This window comes from Sardina pilchardus, chromosome 2 (genome assembly GCF_963854185.1).
Source record: "Sardina pilchardus chromosome 2, fSarPil1.1, whole genome shotgun sequence".
Taxonomy (NCBI): Eukaryota; Metazoa; Chordata; class Actinopteri; order Clupeiformes; family Clupeidae; genus Sardina; species Sardina pilchardus.
The window spans coordinates 13,102,097-13,119,345 of record NC_084995.1 but is presented as its reverse complement, the minus strand read 5'-3'; the positions used below and the strand labels follow the sequence as shown (position 1 = coordinate 13,119,345).

The window sequence follows — 17,249 nt, the reverse complement described above, 5'->3', positions numbered from 1 at the left end:
TTGTAACATATATTGGTGTGAGCCCTGAGTATAGGCCTTGGCTGACCTGAGATGCACTATCATTCTGCTGGTCAACACACACACACACACACACACACACTGTGCATCAGAAGACCCTGCCTTAAACGTAAACTTCCATTATCGTGTTAAACTTCAGTCAGTTATTACCTCCGCTAAGGAGGTTGTTTCATCAGGGTTTGTCTGTCTGTCTGTTTGTCAGTTAAGATCATTCAAAATCATATATGGATTTCAATGGAAAGGTCTGAAATGACCCAAAGAAGAAATACATTTTGGGAGTGATCTGGATCACTGTCTGGATCCAGGAGGCGCTTAGTGGAAGTCTGCGCTCTCGGAGTGCTTTTCTAGTTCAGTCTGAGGTCACTGATACTAATCTATTCTCAATATTGCGGCCACTTGTGATTTGGGACAACTCTGTGAAAACAAACACTTTGAACTGAAGTAAATAAAAAAAGGCACTTATTCATTTAGTTGTGTCATAATTCTATGAGCCAGCCAGTTTGTAGGGGCACTCACTCTCAATCCAGCTGTTGTCAACTTCAGACTTTCACCATTATCAGAAAAGTGCTGTGACATTTTCAATGAACAAATACAGCCTAGGCCTGTGTTTTTGCATGGCTATGACATCCTATAGAGGGAGGGGTCTTAGACCTAGCCTACATCTAATCCTGTTCAGTGGGCCATGACAAAGTCTTCTACATAATATAATCCTTTAATGTGTGCATGTGTGGCTTATAGGCAAACTGATCTAAGCCTTTAGTGAGAGTTGCTTTGTGTTTGCTAGTTTCACAACAGGCCTTCTACAGCAGGGGGGTATTCCAAGTGCATGGTTTAGTGACAAACATGGGTTGATGTTGATGTTGAAGTTTATGCAGAATAAGTGGTAAACCTCCTAATAGAAGAGCTGCATGGCTTCAGTCTCCTATGGGCTCTTCCACTTACTCTGCATTAAAGGTGCTCTAAGCAATGTTGGGTAAAGTCATTGTTGACGTTCAAACAAAACAGAGAGCTAGCTGGCTACTCCTTTGCCCTCCCTCCAGTGCAATTGAAACTCTCCTAAACACACATCTCGTCGGTCATTGGCTGGAGCAGTTTGTTATGTTTTTATGGTCCAGGCTGGACCAAGTTGCTTTTGTTACCGTTTTTGGAGCCTGGACTGTCCACAGAGACCACATTTTTTTTACATTGTAGGCTATTGAGGGCACCGCTCTAGCAGATGGTGATGTGTAAACTTAGAGCACCGCGTTCGTGTAGAGGACCTTTAACTTACCCAGGTTTCACTAAACCACATAGGCTAGGCTACTTAGAAAACATTTAGTCTGCATTAGTCTGCTTTATGAAAGTGTTAAATTCCCCTTGTTTAGACTAGCTCCATTTATTGGCATTCTTATATTTTGTTTTGGAGTTACTGAAGCATGTGGCTTTATTATTCAAAGTTATTAATCTAGAGTTATCATGAACACACTCTTATTAACCCACTTAATATGTAAGGGAAGCAGACAATAGTTTGCCTAGCTAGATAACCTGAGGTGACCTGAAGCATCAACAATTTATACATGGACTTTGTAGGCTAGCTGCAGATAATTCTAGGCAACATCAGGGTTCTTAACGACTCAAATTAACTTTCAGAGCTTAATATAATTTGAAAATAAGTTAGAACGCATTATTAGTCTACATTTTTGATTGTGCAGTGATTTATTTGACATGTTTTTTATTATTATTATTATCTGCGAAATATTGTCAACAACCATGGGTCTTGACAAAAAGCATTACCAATCAATGTTAACCCAAGAGCGAGGGATATAAGAGGGAAAAAAAACCTTGACAACATTACCCCTCTTTGTATTCAAACATCCGGGTTTCCTCCGTAGTTTACTACTGTTGTTGTCTGTGGAGGTGGAGCCATTTTGAACAGAGCCAACTACTCGTGTGGCACCTAGGGAATGGTTGCCCGGTATGTTTTTAACATATAGATAACGGGGGAAATAGGTGCGCGACAAGTTGGCGTCGTTTTTCAGTGAAAGATCAACTTCGTTGTCGTAGACATGCAATCTCAGGTGTTCTTGTCAAATCGTTGCTTTTTGAATTGCTCCAGCAGCTCAAGCAGTGCAATTGTTTGGACCAGTGGCTATTGATAAACTCGCTGTAAGTTATCCAACAGTTAGCTATTAGCATAGCTAGCTTAGCACAGTCACAGCCGGAGGCCCGCTGGGTCCCCTGTTTAGCTCGAGCGTAGGGGCTAACCACCTCTTTAAATGTTTGCAAAGGAAACCCGACTGAAGGAAAGCAAGCTGCCACGCGTCGCACTCACTGAAGGAATATGTGTGATCCCTGGCTGACTTTTGCACTCATTTGGGGAACTTTCTGCACAGGTAAGTTTAGCTTATAGCATTGGAAGTGATTTGTTCCTGGCATCCAACATCAGCTTGCTGGTGGCCATGGAGTCAACAGAGGGCTCTGCGAGAATAATTTGTATGGTTTGCGAAGTGTAATATGAAACGTAACGGTATATTAAGAATGACAACAAACCAGATATTACATTATTTGCGCCTCTGCATTATTACATACAATAGCAGGCATTACTATAACTAAGTCGGACTTACATTTAGATGCCTGTTAGCTTGAGTCTAGCTAACGTTAAACAACAAGCTAGCCAGGATAGCTGGCCAACAACCCACCCACCTCATTGTTATCTCCTCTGTTGAATTGGGCATGCATGACGTTATCATTTCAGCACTTAGATTCGTAGTTTACTGTTGTGTGGGACCTAAGACATCAGTGAGTTATGGTTTCTCTCCTCTTGATTCATTCTTGTTTTTTTCTAAACCTTAACGGTAACCGTTATTCAGTCAGTTACCTCAGTCATTCAATTAGCATGGTGTGTAACATTGTATTGAGAACCAGCTATCATCCTAAATGCGACAACTGTTGGTTGATTCAATGGATGGATCAGTGTTTTGGCACAAAGGCTTTTGTAAAGTTCTGCCTATAACGTCTTATTCTAGGTAAGTCAATAATATTAGTAGGAGAAACTGACCGTGGTAATGGTTGAACTCTTCTCATTTCAGTTGAGATGAGCTTGATTACAGCCGGAGACGTACCATCTCAACTTTCATTTCGAATTTAGTGTTGCACAGCATATAGCAGCTAGGCCTTGATTAAAAACAAAGCCTACTTTTTGAGGTGGTAGAGCAAAAGATGGCATGTTGCCTTATTTTGGCATTTGTTTTTGTTTCACCCCTGGAAAAGATAAGAACATATTTTTGTCAGAATTATTACCCTATGCCAACTTTGTGTGCATCGGTTAGAGAGAGAGGGGGGGGCTCTTTGTGGATTAGAGTAAAACTGTACTTACAGTTTGTCAGCAATGATCATTATTTGTGATAAAATATTAATGAAAGTGACCTATTATCTTAGTGGGACGCACACTCAGTACAGTACACACTCACGTGTACAATAGTTTACATGGGTACACTGTGCCATTTCACGTCATACTGTCTTGGAAAAGAGTTCTTTCTGTCTTTCAGTCTGTTTGCTTAACTTATTGCTGTCTGTTCTCCTGCAGGGCTCAGTCAGGGGGAAGTGGAGACTCGGGAGTGTGTGTTCTACAATGATAACTGGCGGACGGAACGAACCAATCAGAGCGGGCTGGAACGCTGCGAGGGTGAGAAGGACAAGCGGCTGCACTGCTACGCCTCCTGGCTCAACTCCTCCGGAACCATCCGCCTCGTTAAAAAGGGCTGCTGGCTCGACGACTTCAACTGCTATGACAGGTACCAGAGCCCTTACTACTCAGAGCACACTTTTACTGATCACACAACTGCTGCGACAGGTTATAGACCTCTTATGGTAATTTTGATTCCACAGCTGAATGGAGACCCAGTCAGACCAATGGTGCTTTAACTAGACAGGGAAATAGTTAGGGTTTAAGTATCTTTCCAGGCTGACGGAAGACGGCGTTGGTCATCCCATCTTACCCAGACCATGCTGAATCAGACCCTGATAAGTGACAAGTTGGCAATCCGGAGCAGATAGCTACTAATGCAGGGGATGCACCCATGCAGAACAGTGAAACACTGAAAAAAACATAATATTCCCTCTTATTTCTAAACACATAATCACACACAGACATATACAGGGACAGTGCTGGTACAGGAACATTTAAACAGTCTTCTCATATATGTAAGAACACATAGCAAACATCAGGACATAAACCAGTGATGAATATAAAAATATGTTCTCATATCTTCTGATTGCAATACAGCTTGCACACTTTTTCTGATCAGAAAACTGTTTTTGTGGTTTATTGGACAGAGATTTGTTTTGTTGGAGCACCACAGGCTGAAGACTTGTGTCAAAGTGGTCTTGTCCTTCTAGCGTTATGGTATTATACCTCAACCGCTACCAACAAGGTGGTCGATTGGAATTAGTCGGTTGGAATTAGTGCAGTTGTTTTTTGACTGTTTAAAGGTATACTATGCAACGTTTTTCAGTTAATCAATTCGTTCCATACTGTTAATTAAATGAGTCATTACCGGTCGAACAGTGTTTTTTTGGCCGATCTAGTGGTCTGCATCGGTAGAACCACGCTTGCAACTTCAGGAGACCTCGGGCACGCACCCATGCTCTACTCCAGGAAGTGTCATGTAAAGTCTCATGAAAAGGCACGGCAGACTGACCGGTTGAGGAGTTTTGTAAAATATACACCCTAAAGCTGTAGGGGAAGCTCTGCAGAGAAATATGCAAGCATAAAACGAGCGAAAATGAAAAGTGAAAGCGAAACCGGCGATGAAATAGCCAATCCTGCATAGTATACCTTTAAGTGTGTGTGTGTGTTTCAAATTGTATTGATTTCAGGTTCTGCTTGTTGATTCCTTTGCCTACTGATTCCTCATTTTGATTCCAAAATGTAAAAAGAAAAGAAAAGAAAGGTTTAGATAAAATAGAAATATTTCCTTATTCCTTTGTCATGGAGTGGTCTATTCTGCAACTCTGTGAATTATTATAACTATTCGGTTTTGATGTCTTAAAATTGGTAACAAACGTGTGCATCTTTACTTGTGTAATAATAAGAGGCTATTGTGCTTATGAGTCATTAGGCAGAGCCTATGTGTCTGAGAACAGTGCGAGGTTTATGGAGTCATACTAAAGCATAAATGTTTATGACTCTGAGCAGATACTTTTGTCCAGGGCAAGATATGTTGCACTCGCTGCCTGCGATTGGCTGTTTCACTCTTTGCTACCCATTTTCCACCAGGGCAGTTCTGGTGCTGGTTTGGAGTCAGTGCCCAGTCTCGAACCGGTTCTTTGCTTGTCCACACAAAATAACCTGGCTCTGGGAAAAGAAAACAGGTTCCAACTCAAAATGAGAGCGGGTTTTTCATGGTGCTTTGAAAGCCCCTAGCAACAGAACAGCAGCACAGCCATAACCATAACAACGGGTGCTAATCAAGAGTTCATGTTGGCTACCATGCTAGTTTTTCTAGAGACTGCAATAAATACATATTCTGACCAAAACATTTAAGAAAAGTCCAGTTTTACGCCACAAATGGATACGGTTTTTGTGCTCAGAGTTGATGATAATTCGTAAGAAGTTTCTCCACCACTATGTCTCCATTTCAGCTGGTTGAATTGGGATACAAATGTTTAATTAATTTACTTGCCTTGTCAAAAAAGCCTCTGACCAACATAACATTTTATTTGTAAGCTTTAACATTGTGTAGGCTAACTTTAGCTTATGCTTGCATATTATTATTCAGTTTGCCAACCGTTTGCTCGTGTTTGCCTCGTGCTCGTGCTCATGTTTAGGATAAGCTTAATGTTCAGGATCCTCTGCCTATGGAGTGACTAGGATACACAACCTGGCTCCTCTCTAGCTCCCAGTCCATGGAAAAGCGAGTTGGTTCTACGAAAGTGGGCATGTAGAACCAACACTGAACTGGCACAGACACTGACTCCGAACCAGTACCAGAGCTGTGTTGGTGGAAAAGGGGTATCTGTTATTGTCTGTTGTACTGACTGTTTGATTGTCTGTTGTACTAAGTGTGTGATTGTCTGCTGTACTGACCTTGTGATTGGCTGTTGTACTGACTGTGTGATTGGCTGTTGATGTGCAGGCAGGAATGCGTGGCCACGGAGGAGAACCCCCAAGTGTTCTTCTGCTGCTGCGAGGGAAACTACTGCAATGAGAAGTTCACTCACTTGCCAGAGGCCATTGCTCCCGCAGGTAACACCCATCACTTAACTCTGCAGTTAGACCCAAGCTGGGCTCTGTGTCCATAGATATTAGAAAGCTCACGTAAATAGCGCTGCCATCTTGGTGGGGACAATCAAGTGGTAAATCACTGGAGGCCAGTGGAGAAACGGGGGACAATCAAGTGGTAAATCACTGGAGGACAGTGGAGAAACGGGGGTCTCTGATTTGAAATCAGACAGGTGTCTCTGATTGCCGCCGGTAAGTGTTGCCCATAGACAGTAAGGTGTTGGCGCATACGGATGTGCATTGTTGACGTATGCCATCTAATAAAATTCAATTCAATTCAATAAATGTATTGCCATGTCAACACGTTGATAGGAATTTGTCTTGGTACAACTCTCAGGCAAAAATAACATGAAGGACAGACAATGAACAACAAACAAGACCCAGTAGACAGTAGAACAGTAGACCATACCCAGCAGACAGTAGAATAGTAGACCATACCCAACAGACAGTAGACCATACCAGAGACACTTATATAAGAGGAGACACTGCACTGGAAAAATCGCCCATTGAAATGCATGGGGTAACTTCGTAACGCAAAGATGGCGGGTGTTTACACCGGTTAGCACATGTCCCGCCTCTTCCAGTGCCGTTGCTCCAATCATTGCCCGACCCCATGGCCAATATGGCTGCCGAGTGACGTGACTTGCTTTAAAAAGACTTTGACCATACCCAGCAGACAGTAGATAGTACCCAGCAGACAGTAGAACAGTAGACCATACCCAGCAGATCTATAGCCTACAAATCCTGGAGGTGCTGGATACGGGCACAAACGTTGACAAAAGAAAGGATATCAACACACCGTCTTCTATGCTCTTAGTTTATTGGTAGGTTACAACATCTATACCTGACGAAGGCGAGTGGTCGAAATGTTGTAACCTACCATTGAACTGGGAGCATACTGTGTGTGTGTGTCTCGATTATCTGCCCTTGTCAGTCAATCCTGACAGTGGTGTAGTGTGTTTTTGTGTGACTAATAATGTATTTCTCTCCGACTTGCAGTGAAGATCCGGCCTCCCCCGCCCCCTCCCTCGGTGCTGAGTGTGCTGGTGTACTCCCTGCTGCCGCTGTGTCTGCTCTGCCTGCTGCTGCTGTTGGGGGCCTGGCTGTACCGCCAGCGCAAGCCCCCCTACGGACACGTGGACCTCAGCGAGGTGAGCCGTCACGCCACTGTGGGACCACAGGATGCCTTTCTACCACTTTTATCACCAGACAGCTTAGCTGTGATTACGTTGGAATCCCTTTTTGTTGGTGCTGTAGGCCTACCATGGAGGATAGGCCTGTTATGAGTGCTGTCCACTAGTGTTGATAGGCTGAGGTAAAATTTAAAAAAAAAAAAGAAAAAAGTGAGGACTTCTTATATATTTTCATGCCAAAGTTACAATTTGTTAGCATGATGGGCCAGACCTTCATCAAGATGTAAGGTCTGGGAACTCATCATAGGTAGGGCTCAATCAGTGGAGTGGGATAAACGGTTGTCTTTCAAACTCCCTCCCCACGCTATAGGATAGGGCTACAACCAATCATCTGCAGTAGCAGGATGGGGGAAATCAAGGTTAACGGTCGCAACTAATGGTCGCGCGTCAGTCATCATTATGTTATGCCTGCCCACCGACTCTGTACACGATGTGATTGGCCCCATCGTCGTTTCACATTTCCAACTTCCAAGTCAACGGAGAGTTGCTTGACTACCCTGGGGCATCTAGATTTCTAGGCTAACATTTTGTGAGAGACTAGGCATAACAACAGGTTCAGTTCCATTTTGAACATTAAAAAACATTTTGTCCTGATACTGAACCCCCACCGTACCCCTATCCAGTAGTAACACGGAACTTCATAGCAGTGGTATCGTTTAGATATTGGTATTGTGATATTTAAAGGTGTTGTTATGTAAGAACGACTGATGGCGTTTAACATGAGTGGTACAGTCCAAAATGAAAATATTTCCCATTCCAGACGGGGCTGGCTACTAGATTGAAGAGTCAACCGCATGAACCGAGCTACGCGCTTTAGCCTAGGTCATACAAGTATTTTGCCATGTAATATTCGTATACATACCTACACTACTCACAAAAGGTCAGGGATATGTGGTTTTCGGTTCAAATGTGTTGTTTTGTTTCAATGAATTGTTTGAGATGAGGAAATCACTAATATTGCATGCTTCTATTTAAATGGCCTGCCTTCATATAATACCACTGTAGCTTGAACTTTTTACTAGGGCCGGGACTTTAGCGCGTTAATTACGATTAATTAATTACACAAAAATTAATGCGTTAAAAAAATTGACGCATTTTAATCGTATGCCTATTTATTTTTGCACCGCGGAACGTTTCTCACTGGATGAGTTTCAGACGGACCGATTATACTGGAGCACCAAGTAACGCGCATGAGTTCGGTTCAGACAAAACAAACCACAGTGGCACAGTGAACATGAACAAAGAAGCTGATGTGACCGCGTTGGTTGGCCCCGTGGATGGGAAATGTTGTTACAAAAAACGAACGGATGGAAGCGTAGATAAGAGCATGGTTGTGTGCAACCTATGCAACAAGGACGTATCACCGCAGGTATCACCTCAGTGCAAAACATAAAGCAGCTAGCTGCTAGCGTGGACAAAGTATTGTGATAGGCCTCCTCCAGACACTTGAGGGAAACCTCTGAGCTTTATTTATTAAACAAATAGCAACCGAGTTGCTGTTACAGCCACAACTCACGCTTATAACAGTAATCCACCGCACCTAATTCCATGTCCAACTTTCATAGACCTAAAAGAAACTTCACACTCAGAACCGCATACAAGCACACACGCACACACGTAAACTCCGCCCCCCAGTTCCCCTTAAAGGGACACAACAATTTCATGAACTCAACTCAAGGTAACAGGTGACACAATTAACAGGATATCACAGTATTATAGTTTACAGAAGGTCTACCTATCTATAGGCTACATGAATTTCTGAACATGTACTATTTCTAAATATGGTATTGCTACACTTTATGGCAAAAATTGCACTGGTCTGTTGGACTTATTAATAAACAATATTTTTGTTGCTTAAGCTTAGGCCTATGTATTCAGTCATTATCCAATAGTAGGCTATACTAAAAATCCATGTGAAAAAAAAATACTTCTCACTGTTCTCAGGTCATATATTTATATACAATTAAAATGCGATTAATTTCGATTAATTAATTACAAAGCCTCTAATTAATTAGATTATTTTTTTTAATCGAGTCCCAGCCCTACTTTTTACATTTTCCATAAATTTCACCCAAAAGCTAGCCTGACGAGCCAGACCCACATCAAGATGTAGGGTCTGGACACTCACCGTAGACAGGGCGCAATCGGAGGGGTGGGATAAACAGTTGTCTTTCAAATTCCCTCCCCGCAATAGGATAACGCTAAACGAATCATCTTCTTGTTTTCAAGTAGCAGGATGCGTAACCTTCCCTCTCCACGCAATAGGATAACGCTAAACGAATCATCTTCTTGTTTTCAAATAACAGGATGAGTTACCGTCGCAACTTCTGGTCGCATGTCAGTCACCATTATGTTAAGCCCACCCACCGACTCTATACACACTGTGATTGGAACGCTGGTGCTGGGGGTTCTCAGCTCCCTGGCTCAATGGATCGTGCCTAGACTGCCCCGCCAGCCAAATTACATTTGCTGCCGCTAGGGGCGTCTAGATTTCTAGGCTACCCAAAAGCCAGATATCCCCAACTTTTTGTGAGAAGTGTAAACTGTATGTAGTCAGTTCTGGCACAAAAAAGACTAGCTGGCTACATTAATATCCTCACAGAGGCTACACCATCAGCGTTGTCAATAAACAGCCTACCAATCATGGCATGAGTAAATGAATTTAAGATTTAAAGATTTCAGTAGCCTAGTATGGTTGGGATAAATGTAAGATAGCAATGTTTCAATGCTCCAAACCATAAGACACATTCAGTACACAGTACATTCAGTTTAGCCTGTTAGCACTCAGAGTGTAATCGGATCGGATGATAAAACGATGCATCAACTCATCAAAGTAAACGTCACATTGGATTTGGATTTATTGTATTTGGTTAGAATATTTGCTGCTAAGTAATTCTGAAGTAATTCTTTCCTCCTATCCTCTCTCCCCACTCCTCTATCATCTCTTCTCCTATCCTCTCTCCCCCATCTCTATCCCCTTTTCTCCTATCTCCTCTCCCCTCTCCTCTATCCTTTCTCCCCTCTCCTGTATCCTTTCTTTTCTCCTATCCTCTCTCCTCTCTTCTCCTATCCTCTTCTCTGCTCATTTCCTGTCTTGTCCTCTCGCCTCTCCCCTCTGCCCTGCTCATAGGATCCTGGTCCCCAATCTACCTCGCCACTTGACAGCCTGAAGCCACTGCAGTTGCTGGAGATCAAAGCCAGGGGGCGCTTTGGCTGTGTGTGGAAAGCCCAGCTCATGAGCGAGCATGTGGCCGTCAAAATTTTCCCCATTCAGGTAGGGGGACGTGTGTGTGTGTGTATGTGTGTGTGTGTGTGCTTTTGTTTGTCTTGTCCCAGAGGATTGGAATGAACAAATGTCTAAATAATGTACCCCCTAACACCAGTGCACATTGCAAATGGCTCTTAATATTAATTTCTTTGTGTGTGTCCAGGACAAGCAGTCATGGCAGAACGAGCGGGACATCTTCCTGACCCCTGGCATGGGCCACGAGAACCTGCTCCACTTCATCGCCGCGGAGAAGCGCGGAACCAACCTGCAGATGGAACTCTGGCTCATCACCGAGTTCCACGAAAGGGTGAGAGTTCTGTCACTGTATGTGTGTGTGTTCCCCAGACCCAGAAACGTTTAAAAACTTGTGTCTTGAAGTCTTTCCGTCTCAAGTTAAGCTTATTATAACCGTAGTATTTGAGAAAGTCAACAATGCACAAAAACATGATAAAAAAAAAAACATGAAGAAAAGCAAAAAAAAAAGGTGTTCTCAAATCTGAAACGTGTTGTTTACTCCAGTGCATCCAAGCTTTCACTCATGTATTTATGTGTGTGCGTTTAGGGCTCTCTGATGGACCATCTGAAGGGAAATGCTGTGAGCTGGGCGGATCTGTGTTTGATCTGTGAGAGCATGTGCAGAGGCTTGGCCTACCTACACGAGGACATGCCCTACAGACAGGATGAGCCCAAACCAGCCATAGCACACAGGTACACACACACACACACACACACACACACACACACACACACACACACACACACACACAGGACATGCCCTACAGACAGGATGAGCCCAAACCAGCCATAGCACACAGGTACACACACACACACACACACACACACACACACACACACACACACACACACACACACACACACACACACACACACACACAGGACATGCCCTACAGACAGGATGAGCCCAAACCAGCCATAGCACACAGGTACACACACACACACACACACACACACACACACAGGACATGCCCTACAGACAGGATGAGCCCAAACCAGCCATAGCACACAGGTACACACACACACACACACACACACACACACACACACACACACACACACACACACACACAGGACATGCCCTACAGACAGGATGAGCCCAAACCAGCCATAGCACACAGGTACACACACACACACACACACACACACACACACACACACAGGACATGCCCTACAGACAGGATGAGCCCAAACCAGCCATAGCACACAGGTACACACACACACACACACACACACACACACACACACACAGGACATGCCCTACAGACAGGATGAGCCCAAACCAGCCATAGCACACAGGTACACACACACACACACACACACACACACACACACACACAGGACATGCCCTACAGACAGGATGAGCCCAAACCAGCCATAGCACACAGGTACACACACACACACACACACACACACACACACACACACAGGACATGCCCTACAGACAGGATGAGCCCAAACCAGCCATAGCACACAGGTACACACACACACACACACACACACACACACAGGACATGCCCTACAGACAGGATGAGCCCAAACCAGCCATAGCACACAGGTACACACACACATACACACACACACACACACACAGGACATGCAATACAGACAGGATGAGCCCAAACCAGCCATAGCACACAGGTACACGCACACACACACACACACACACACACACACACACACACACAGGACATGCAATACAGACAGGTTGAGCCCACACGCACACCGAGGCCTGTTGTCTTATGTAGGGTGCGTATTGTTGCAGGGACTTCAAGAGCAAGAACGTGCTGCTGAAGACTGACCTCACAGCAGTGATTTGTGACTTTGGGCTCGCGGTCCGCTTTGAGCCAGGGAGACCACCCGGAGACACACATGGACAGGTAAACGCCAGTTGTTTGAGTTGGCATTGTATTTTTCCTTGTGTCGCTGATGGGATAGAAATTCTTAGGGAGTGCGGACCTTTCCAAGGCCAAATGTAGCTATTTGCAATAAATCTGAAAGTGGATGTAGCAAAATATTGAGCTACTCACTTATAGTTTAGTTGGTTTGTTTTCTCTTAAGCATATAAATCATAATTCTTGATTATTAGCCCACAAATAATGTCGCGACAACAAATTGTGGGTCGTTGAATATGTCACATTACAAGACGCTTCCTCCTTCGGGCGTCGTTCCCAAATCCCAACTTCTCATAATCGGACACGACAATGGAAATGTGTCGGCCACAACACAATCGTGGCAAAATCAGGCTGAAATGGTGTAGTCTGCACAGGCCATAAAGTATATGTCCGTGGTTGCATATAGCGGATGTCTGTATTCTCCTCCTCTTCCTGTCTCAGGTGGGCACGCGGCGCTACATGGCCCCTGAGGTGTTGGAGGGGGCCATTAACTTCCAGAGGGACGCCTTCCTGCGCATCGACATGTACGCCCTGGGCCTGGTCATCTGGGAGGTCATCTCTCGCTGCACCGCCACCGATGGTGAGTGTGACATATGGGGTTTAAAAGTCAACACATTTGTTTGTATTGTGTGTATTGCATCCATCTTTACCTGTGTGTGTGTGTGTGTGTGTGTGTGTGTGTAGGCCCTGTGGAGGAGTACACGCTGCCGTTTGAGGAGCACCTGGGTCAGCACCCGTCTCTGGATGACCTGCAGGAGGTGGTGGTCCATAAGAAGCTGAGGCCCCTCTTCAGGGACTGCTGGCTCAAACACCAGGTCCGGAGCTGCTCGTTGTATTGTATTGCGTAATGTGTCCTATACATCTTTTATATATTGTTCTGCAGGTTCTGTAATTTCCAGTAATTTCTTTACCATTTTATGTTTTATCCCCTCCTCGTCACCACCCTACACCTAAATGTTCTGTCACTCACCTTGTCCCATTGTCACGTCCTATGTCACAATGTCCCATGTCACTTCCCGTGTCTCCTGTCCCATGTCACTTCCTGTGTCTCCTGTCCCATGTCACTTCCTGTGTCTCCTGTCCCGTGTCACTTCCTGTGTCTCCTGTCCCGTGTCACATCCTGTGTCTCCTGTCCCTTGTCACTTCCTGCCTCAGGGCCTGGCGCAGCTGTGTGAGACGGTGGAGGAGTGCTGGGACCACGATGCGGAGGCGCGGCTCTCGGCCGGTTGCGTGGAAGAGCGCATTGCCCAGCTCTCCCGAGCGACAGGCAGCAACACCACCACCTCCGACTACTTGCTCTCCGTGGTCACCTCAATGGCCAACCTGGACATTCCGCTCAAAGAGGCCAGCACCTGAACGGACGAGCGCTCACTTGACCTCTTAAGAGGCAGAGTGAAGGAGAGAGAGAGAGAGAGAGAGAGAGAGAGACAGGGCTCTCGTCTGTTCCCATCTCAGTGAAAACTCTCCCCTTTTTATTTTTGGAAGAAAATGGCTGCTATTTTACCTCACGTTTTAGGTTTTTTTTTCAGGTTTTATTTTTTTTCTGTCTCATGTTTTGTTTTATCTGTGTGCTGGATGCAACTCAGGCTCACTACAGCACAGAGAGGGAGAGACTCCCGTATTACCTCATCTCTTTCTCCCGTCATTCTCCGCTCTTGGTGACCATCCTCTGACTCTGAATCATAGAGAGAACGAGAGAGAGAGAGAGAGAGATTCAACTACATTACCTCAACTTTCTTTCTCCACAAGTTTTTCTCTGGATGACTTTTTTTTTACCTCAGAAAGATTACCTCACATTTCTTGTTTTTTGTCCTCTCTCGCGGGTTGACCATGCTGTGAGTGTGACGTTGGTGCTGAGAGAGAGCGGGAGATGGACGCACAATACCTCATATCTGTCATCTTTCTCTGACTGAGCACAAAGGCTGAGAAAGGGACTCAAACTACTGTGTTACCTCATGTTCCCAACATTCTCTCTCTCTCTCTCTCTCTCTCTCTCTCTCTCTCTCTATCTCTATCCAGTGATGCTGTTGATGTTTTTGTTGGTGTTGATTGTTTTGACGCGTGTACCTCCACTCCTGCCGTATTCCTGTCTGCACAGACGCTCCAAAAATTACCATGGCGATTATGGCGTTCTAGATGATTAGAGAAGACTGTTACCCATAATGCATTGTGAGCCCCCCCTCGCTCCTCTTTGTTCTCTCCCTCCCTCTCTCTCACCTAGTCGGATCTCTTTTCTTTTGTCAGGGATGATTTGAAATATTTTACATATTCAGATCCTTTTTTTATTATTATTATTCTTTCATGAAATGTTCACTCCTCCTCAGTCTCCAGAGTCTGCAGACTGACTCTTTAATTTGCCTCGTTTTGAGTGTGGTAATTGCTTAACGAGGCGTGCAGGAGAAGATGGTGGGGGTGTGAGCAGGTCTTGAGGGGAGTGTGTTCCATGAGTTACTGGACTTATGGAGGCCTCTCTGTGGTACAATGGTGAAAGGCTTGGCCCTGCTGGCCACATCACTGAACTGCAGCTGATTGGGTGAAGGGTTGGAGTGGGAGGGGCCGATGGAGGAGACAGAGCCAATCAGGCACATGATGGGGAAGGGCTGGGCAGGGCTAAGCAGTCAGGGTCTAAAAGAAAAATCTCAGGTCTGCCTCAGATGTCATGGATCCTCTGTGCACATACAGAGGTGTGTGTGTGTGTGTGTGTGTGTGTCTGTATATTCGTTTCCAGATCTATTTGTCTGTTATCAGCAATACAGCATTGACCCATTGACCTACCCCATACGTAAGGCTCACATAAATATACATAATTATACTGAGACGTCGTTTGTCTCTTGTGCACACACACACACACACACACACACACACACACACACACACACACACACACACACACACACACACACAAACACCCACACCCACACACTGTGTGTCTGATGCAATACTGTGCCCTAGCAGGGGCAGGTCTGGCCACAGTGATCCCGCTGATCTCTCCTCATGGACTCTCCCCTAGCTGGCAGCTTTTTTACTAAGACGGTACCTCTGACAATTGAAATGAAATATCACTTTTCTACTGTGTTTACTCTGTTTGTGTGTGTGTGTGTGTGTGTGTGTGTGTGTGTGTGTGTGTGTGTGTGTGTGTGTGTGTGTGTGTGTGTGTGTGTGTGTGTGTGTGTGTGTGTGTGTGTGTGTGTGTGTGTGTGTGTGTGTGTGTGTGTGTGTGTGTGTGTGTGTGTGTGTGTGTGTGTGTGTGTGTGTGTGTGTGTGTGTGTGTGTGGAGTAGAAACGGCCCCAAAGCCAGGGGGCAGTGTGCACTGGCACCTCTTCTCTCAGGACGCAGGCGGGATGCCTCTTCACAGGCCGGGGGCTTCCCCTCTCAGGATTACAGTCGTCTCACAGCAAAGGGACAGACACTCCTTAGAGAGATGCGCTGTCAATACACACCCTCTCCTCTAATGACCCTTCAGTTGCTGTTGTTGATTTATTTTTCGCTGTTGTTCTTGTTGTTTCTCTTTCTATATGATGGTTGGAGTTGTACGTTCATTGTTCCTGTTTGAGCTCTCGTTGAGCTCGTTCCTCGCTACAGTGGATGTTTTTGCACAGGTACTCATTTCAGTGTCAAGGTTTTATTTAAAAAGATTGTCTCCTACCTCATCTGGCGTTCAGTAGATACAGGCACCGCTGGGCTTAGCCACAGGCCACAGGGAGCTGGCGTTGGCAGACGTTAGCAGAGGCAGCATAGAGGGTGCTAATGACATGCCACTTGTTTGACATGTTAGTCTGTGGCTGATATCAGTATTTACCCATGTAATAAGTGAATATCTGGCTCCGGCTGTGGGAATGTTAGGACTGCCAATTGTGTGGGGAGCTCTTGTGGAACGTGAGTGTGTGTATTGAACTCCCCTGGATCATGAGTGTGTGTGTTGAACTGCTGTGGGCCATGAGTAGTGTGTGTTGAACTGGATTATGAGTGTGTGTTGAACTGCTGTGGATCATGAGTGTGTGTTGAACTGCTGTGGGCCATGAGTGTGTGTAGAACTGGATCATGAGTGTGTGTTGAACTGTCGTGGGCCATGAGTGTGTGTTGAACTGCTGTGGATCATGAGTGTGTGTTGAACTGCTGTGGATCATGAGTGTGTGTTGAACTGCTGTGGATCATGAGTGTGTGTTGAACTGTCGTGGGCCATGAGTGTGTGTTGAACTGCTGTGGATCATGAGTGTGTGTTGAACTGCTGTGGATCATGAGTGTGTGTTGAACTGCTGTGGGCCATGAGTGTGTGTAGAACTGGATTATGAGTGTGTGTTGAACTGCTGTGGATCATGAGTGTGTGTTGAACTGGATCATGAGTGTGTGTTGAACTGCTGTGGGCCATGAGTGTGTGTAGAACTGGATTATGAGTGTGTGTTGAACTGCTGTGGATCATGAGTGTGTGTTGAACTGGATCATGAGTGTGTGTTGAACTGTCGTGGATCCCGGTCCAGAAGCAGGGCCAAAAACACTCACCAGACCGCCTGCAGCTGTGTGCAGGTATTAGACTCTCGGAACCAGCTTCTGTGTAACCATTGGGCTGTTGATTGGCAGTTGTGTTTGTGGAACTGGG

The 17,249-nt window shown here is 45.2% G+C and overlaps 1 protein-coding gene across 2 annotated transcripts; it reads left to right on the top strand.

The window, feature by feature from the left end:
• Nucleotides 1-1,945: 1,945 nt before the first annotated feature.
• LOC134063647 (activin receptor type-2B-like) lies at nucleotides 1,946-15,768 on the top strand. 2 transcript variants are annotated; one of them, XM_062519277.1, is made up of 12 exons: nucleotides 1,946-2,163; nucleotides 2,286-2,390; nucleotides 3,584-3,791; nucleotides 6,135-6,244; nucleotides 7,280-7,431; nucleotides 10,604-10,747; nucleotides 10,905-11,048; nucleotides 11,304-11,449; nucleotides 12,522-12,636; nucleotides 13,093-13,231; nucleotides 13,336-13,466; nucleotides 13,807-15,768. In XM_062519277.1, exons 2-12 carry the CDS (start codon nucleotides 2,339-2,341, stop codon nucleotides 14,005-14,007), a joined length of 1,542 nt encoding a protein of 513 aa, XP_062375261.1. In that variant the 5' UTR covers nucleotides 1,946-2,163; nucleotides 2,286-2,338; the 3' UTR covers nucleotides 14,008-15,768. The 2 variants fall into 2 exon arrangements, with proteins under 2 accessions (XP_062375261.1, XP_062375269.1); XM_062519285.1 differs by having other exon boundaries at nucleotides 1,946-2,390.
• The last annotated feature ends 1,481 nt before the right edge of the window (nucleotides 15,769-17,249 follow it).

Bases quoted from the DNA above. Each gene is read 5' to 3' on its own strand.
- LOC134063647 (XM_062519277.1), top strand. From the start codon at position 2,339: ATGTGTGATCCCTGGCTGACTTTTGCACTCATTTGGGGAACTTTCTGC. The intron at 6,245-7,279 runs GTAACACCCATC...TCCGACTTGCAG, and splicing joins AGAGGCCATTGCTCCCGCAG to TGAAGATCCGGCCTCCCCCG. The intron at 11,049-11,303 runs GTGAGAGTTCTG...GTGTGCGTTTAG, and splicing joins TCACCGAGTTCCACGAAAGG to GGCTCTCTGATGGACCATCT.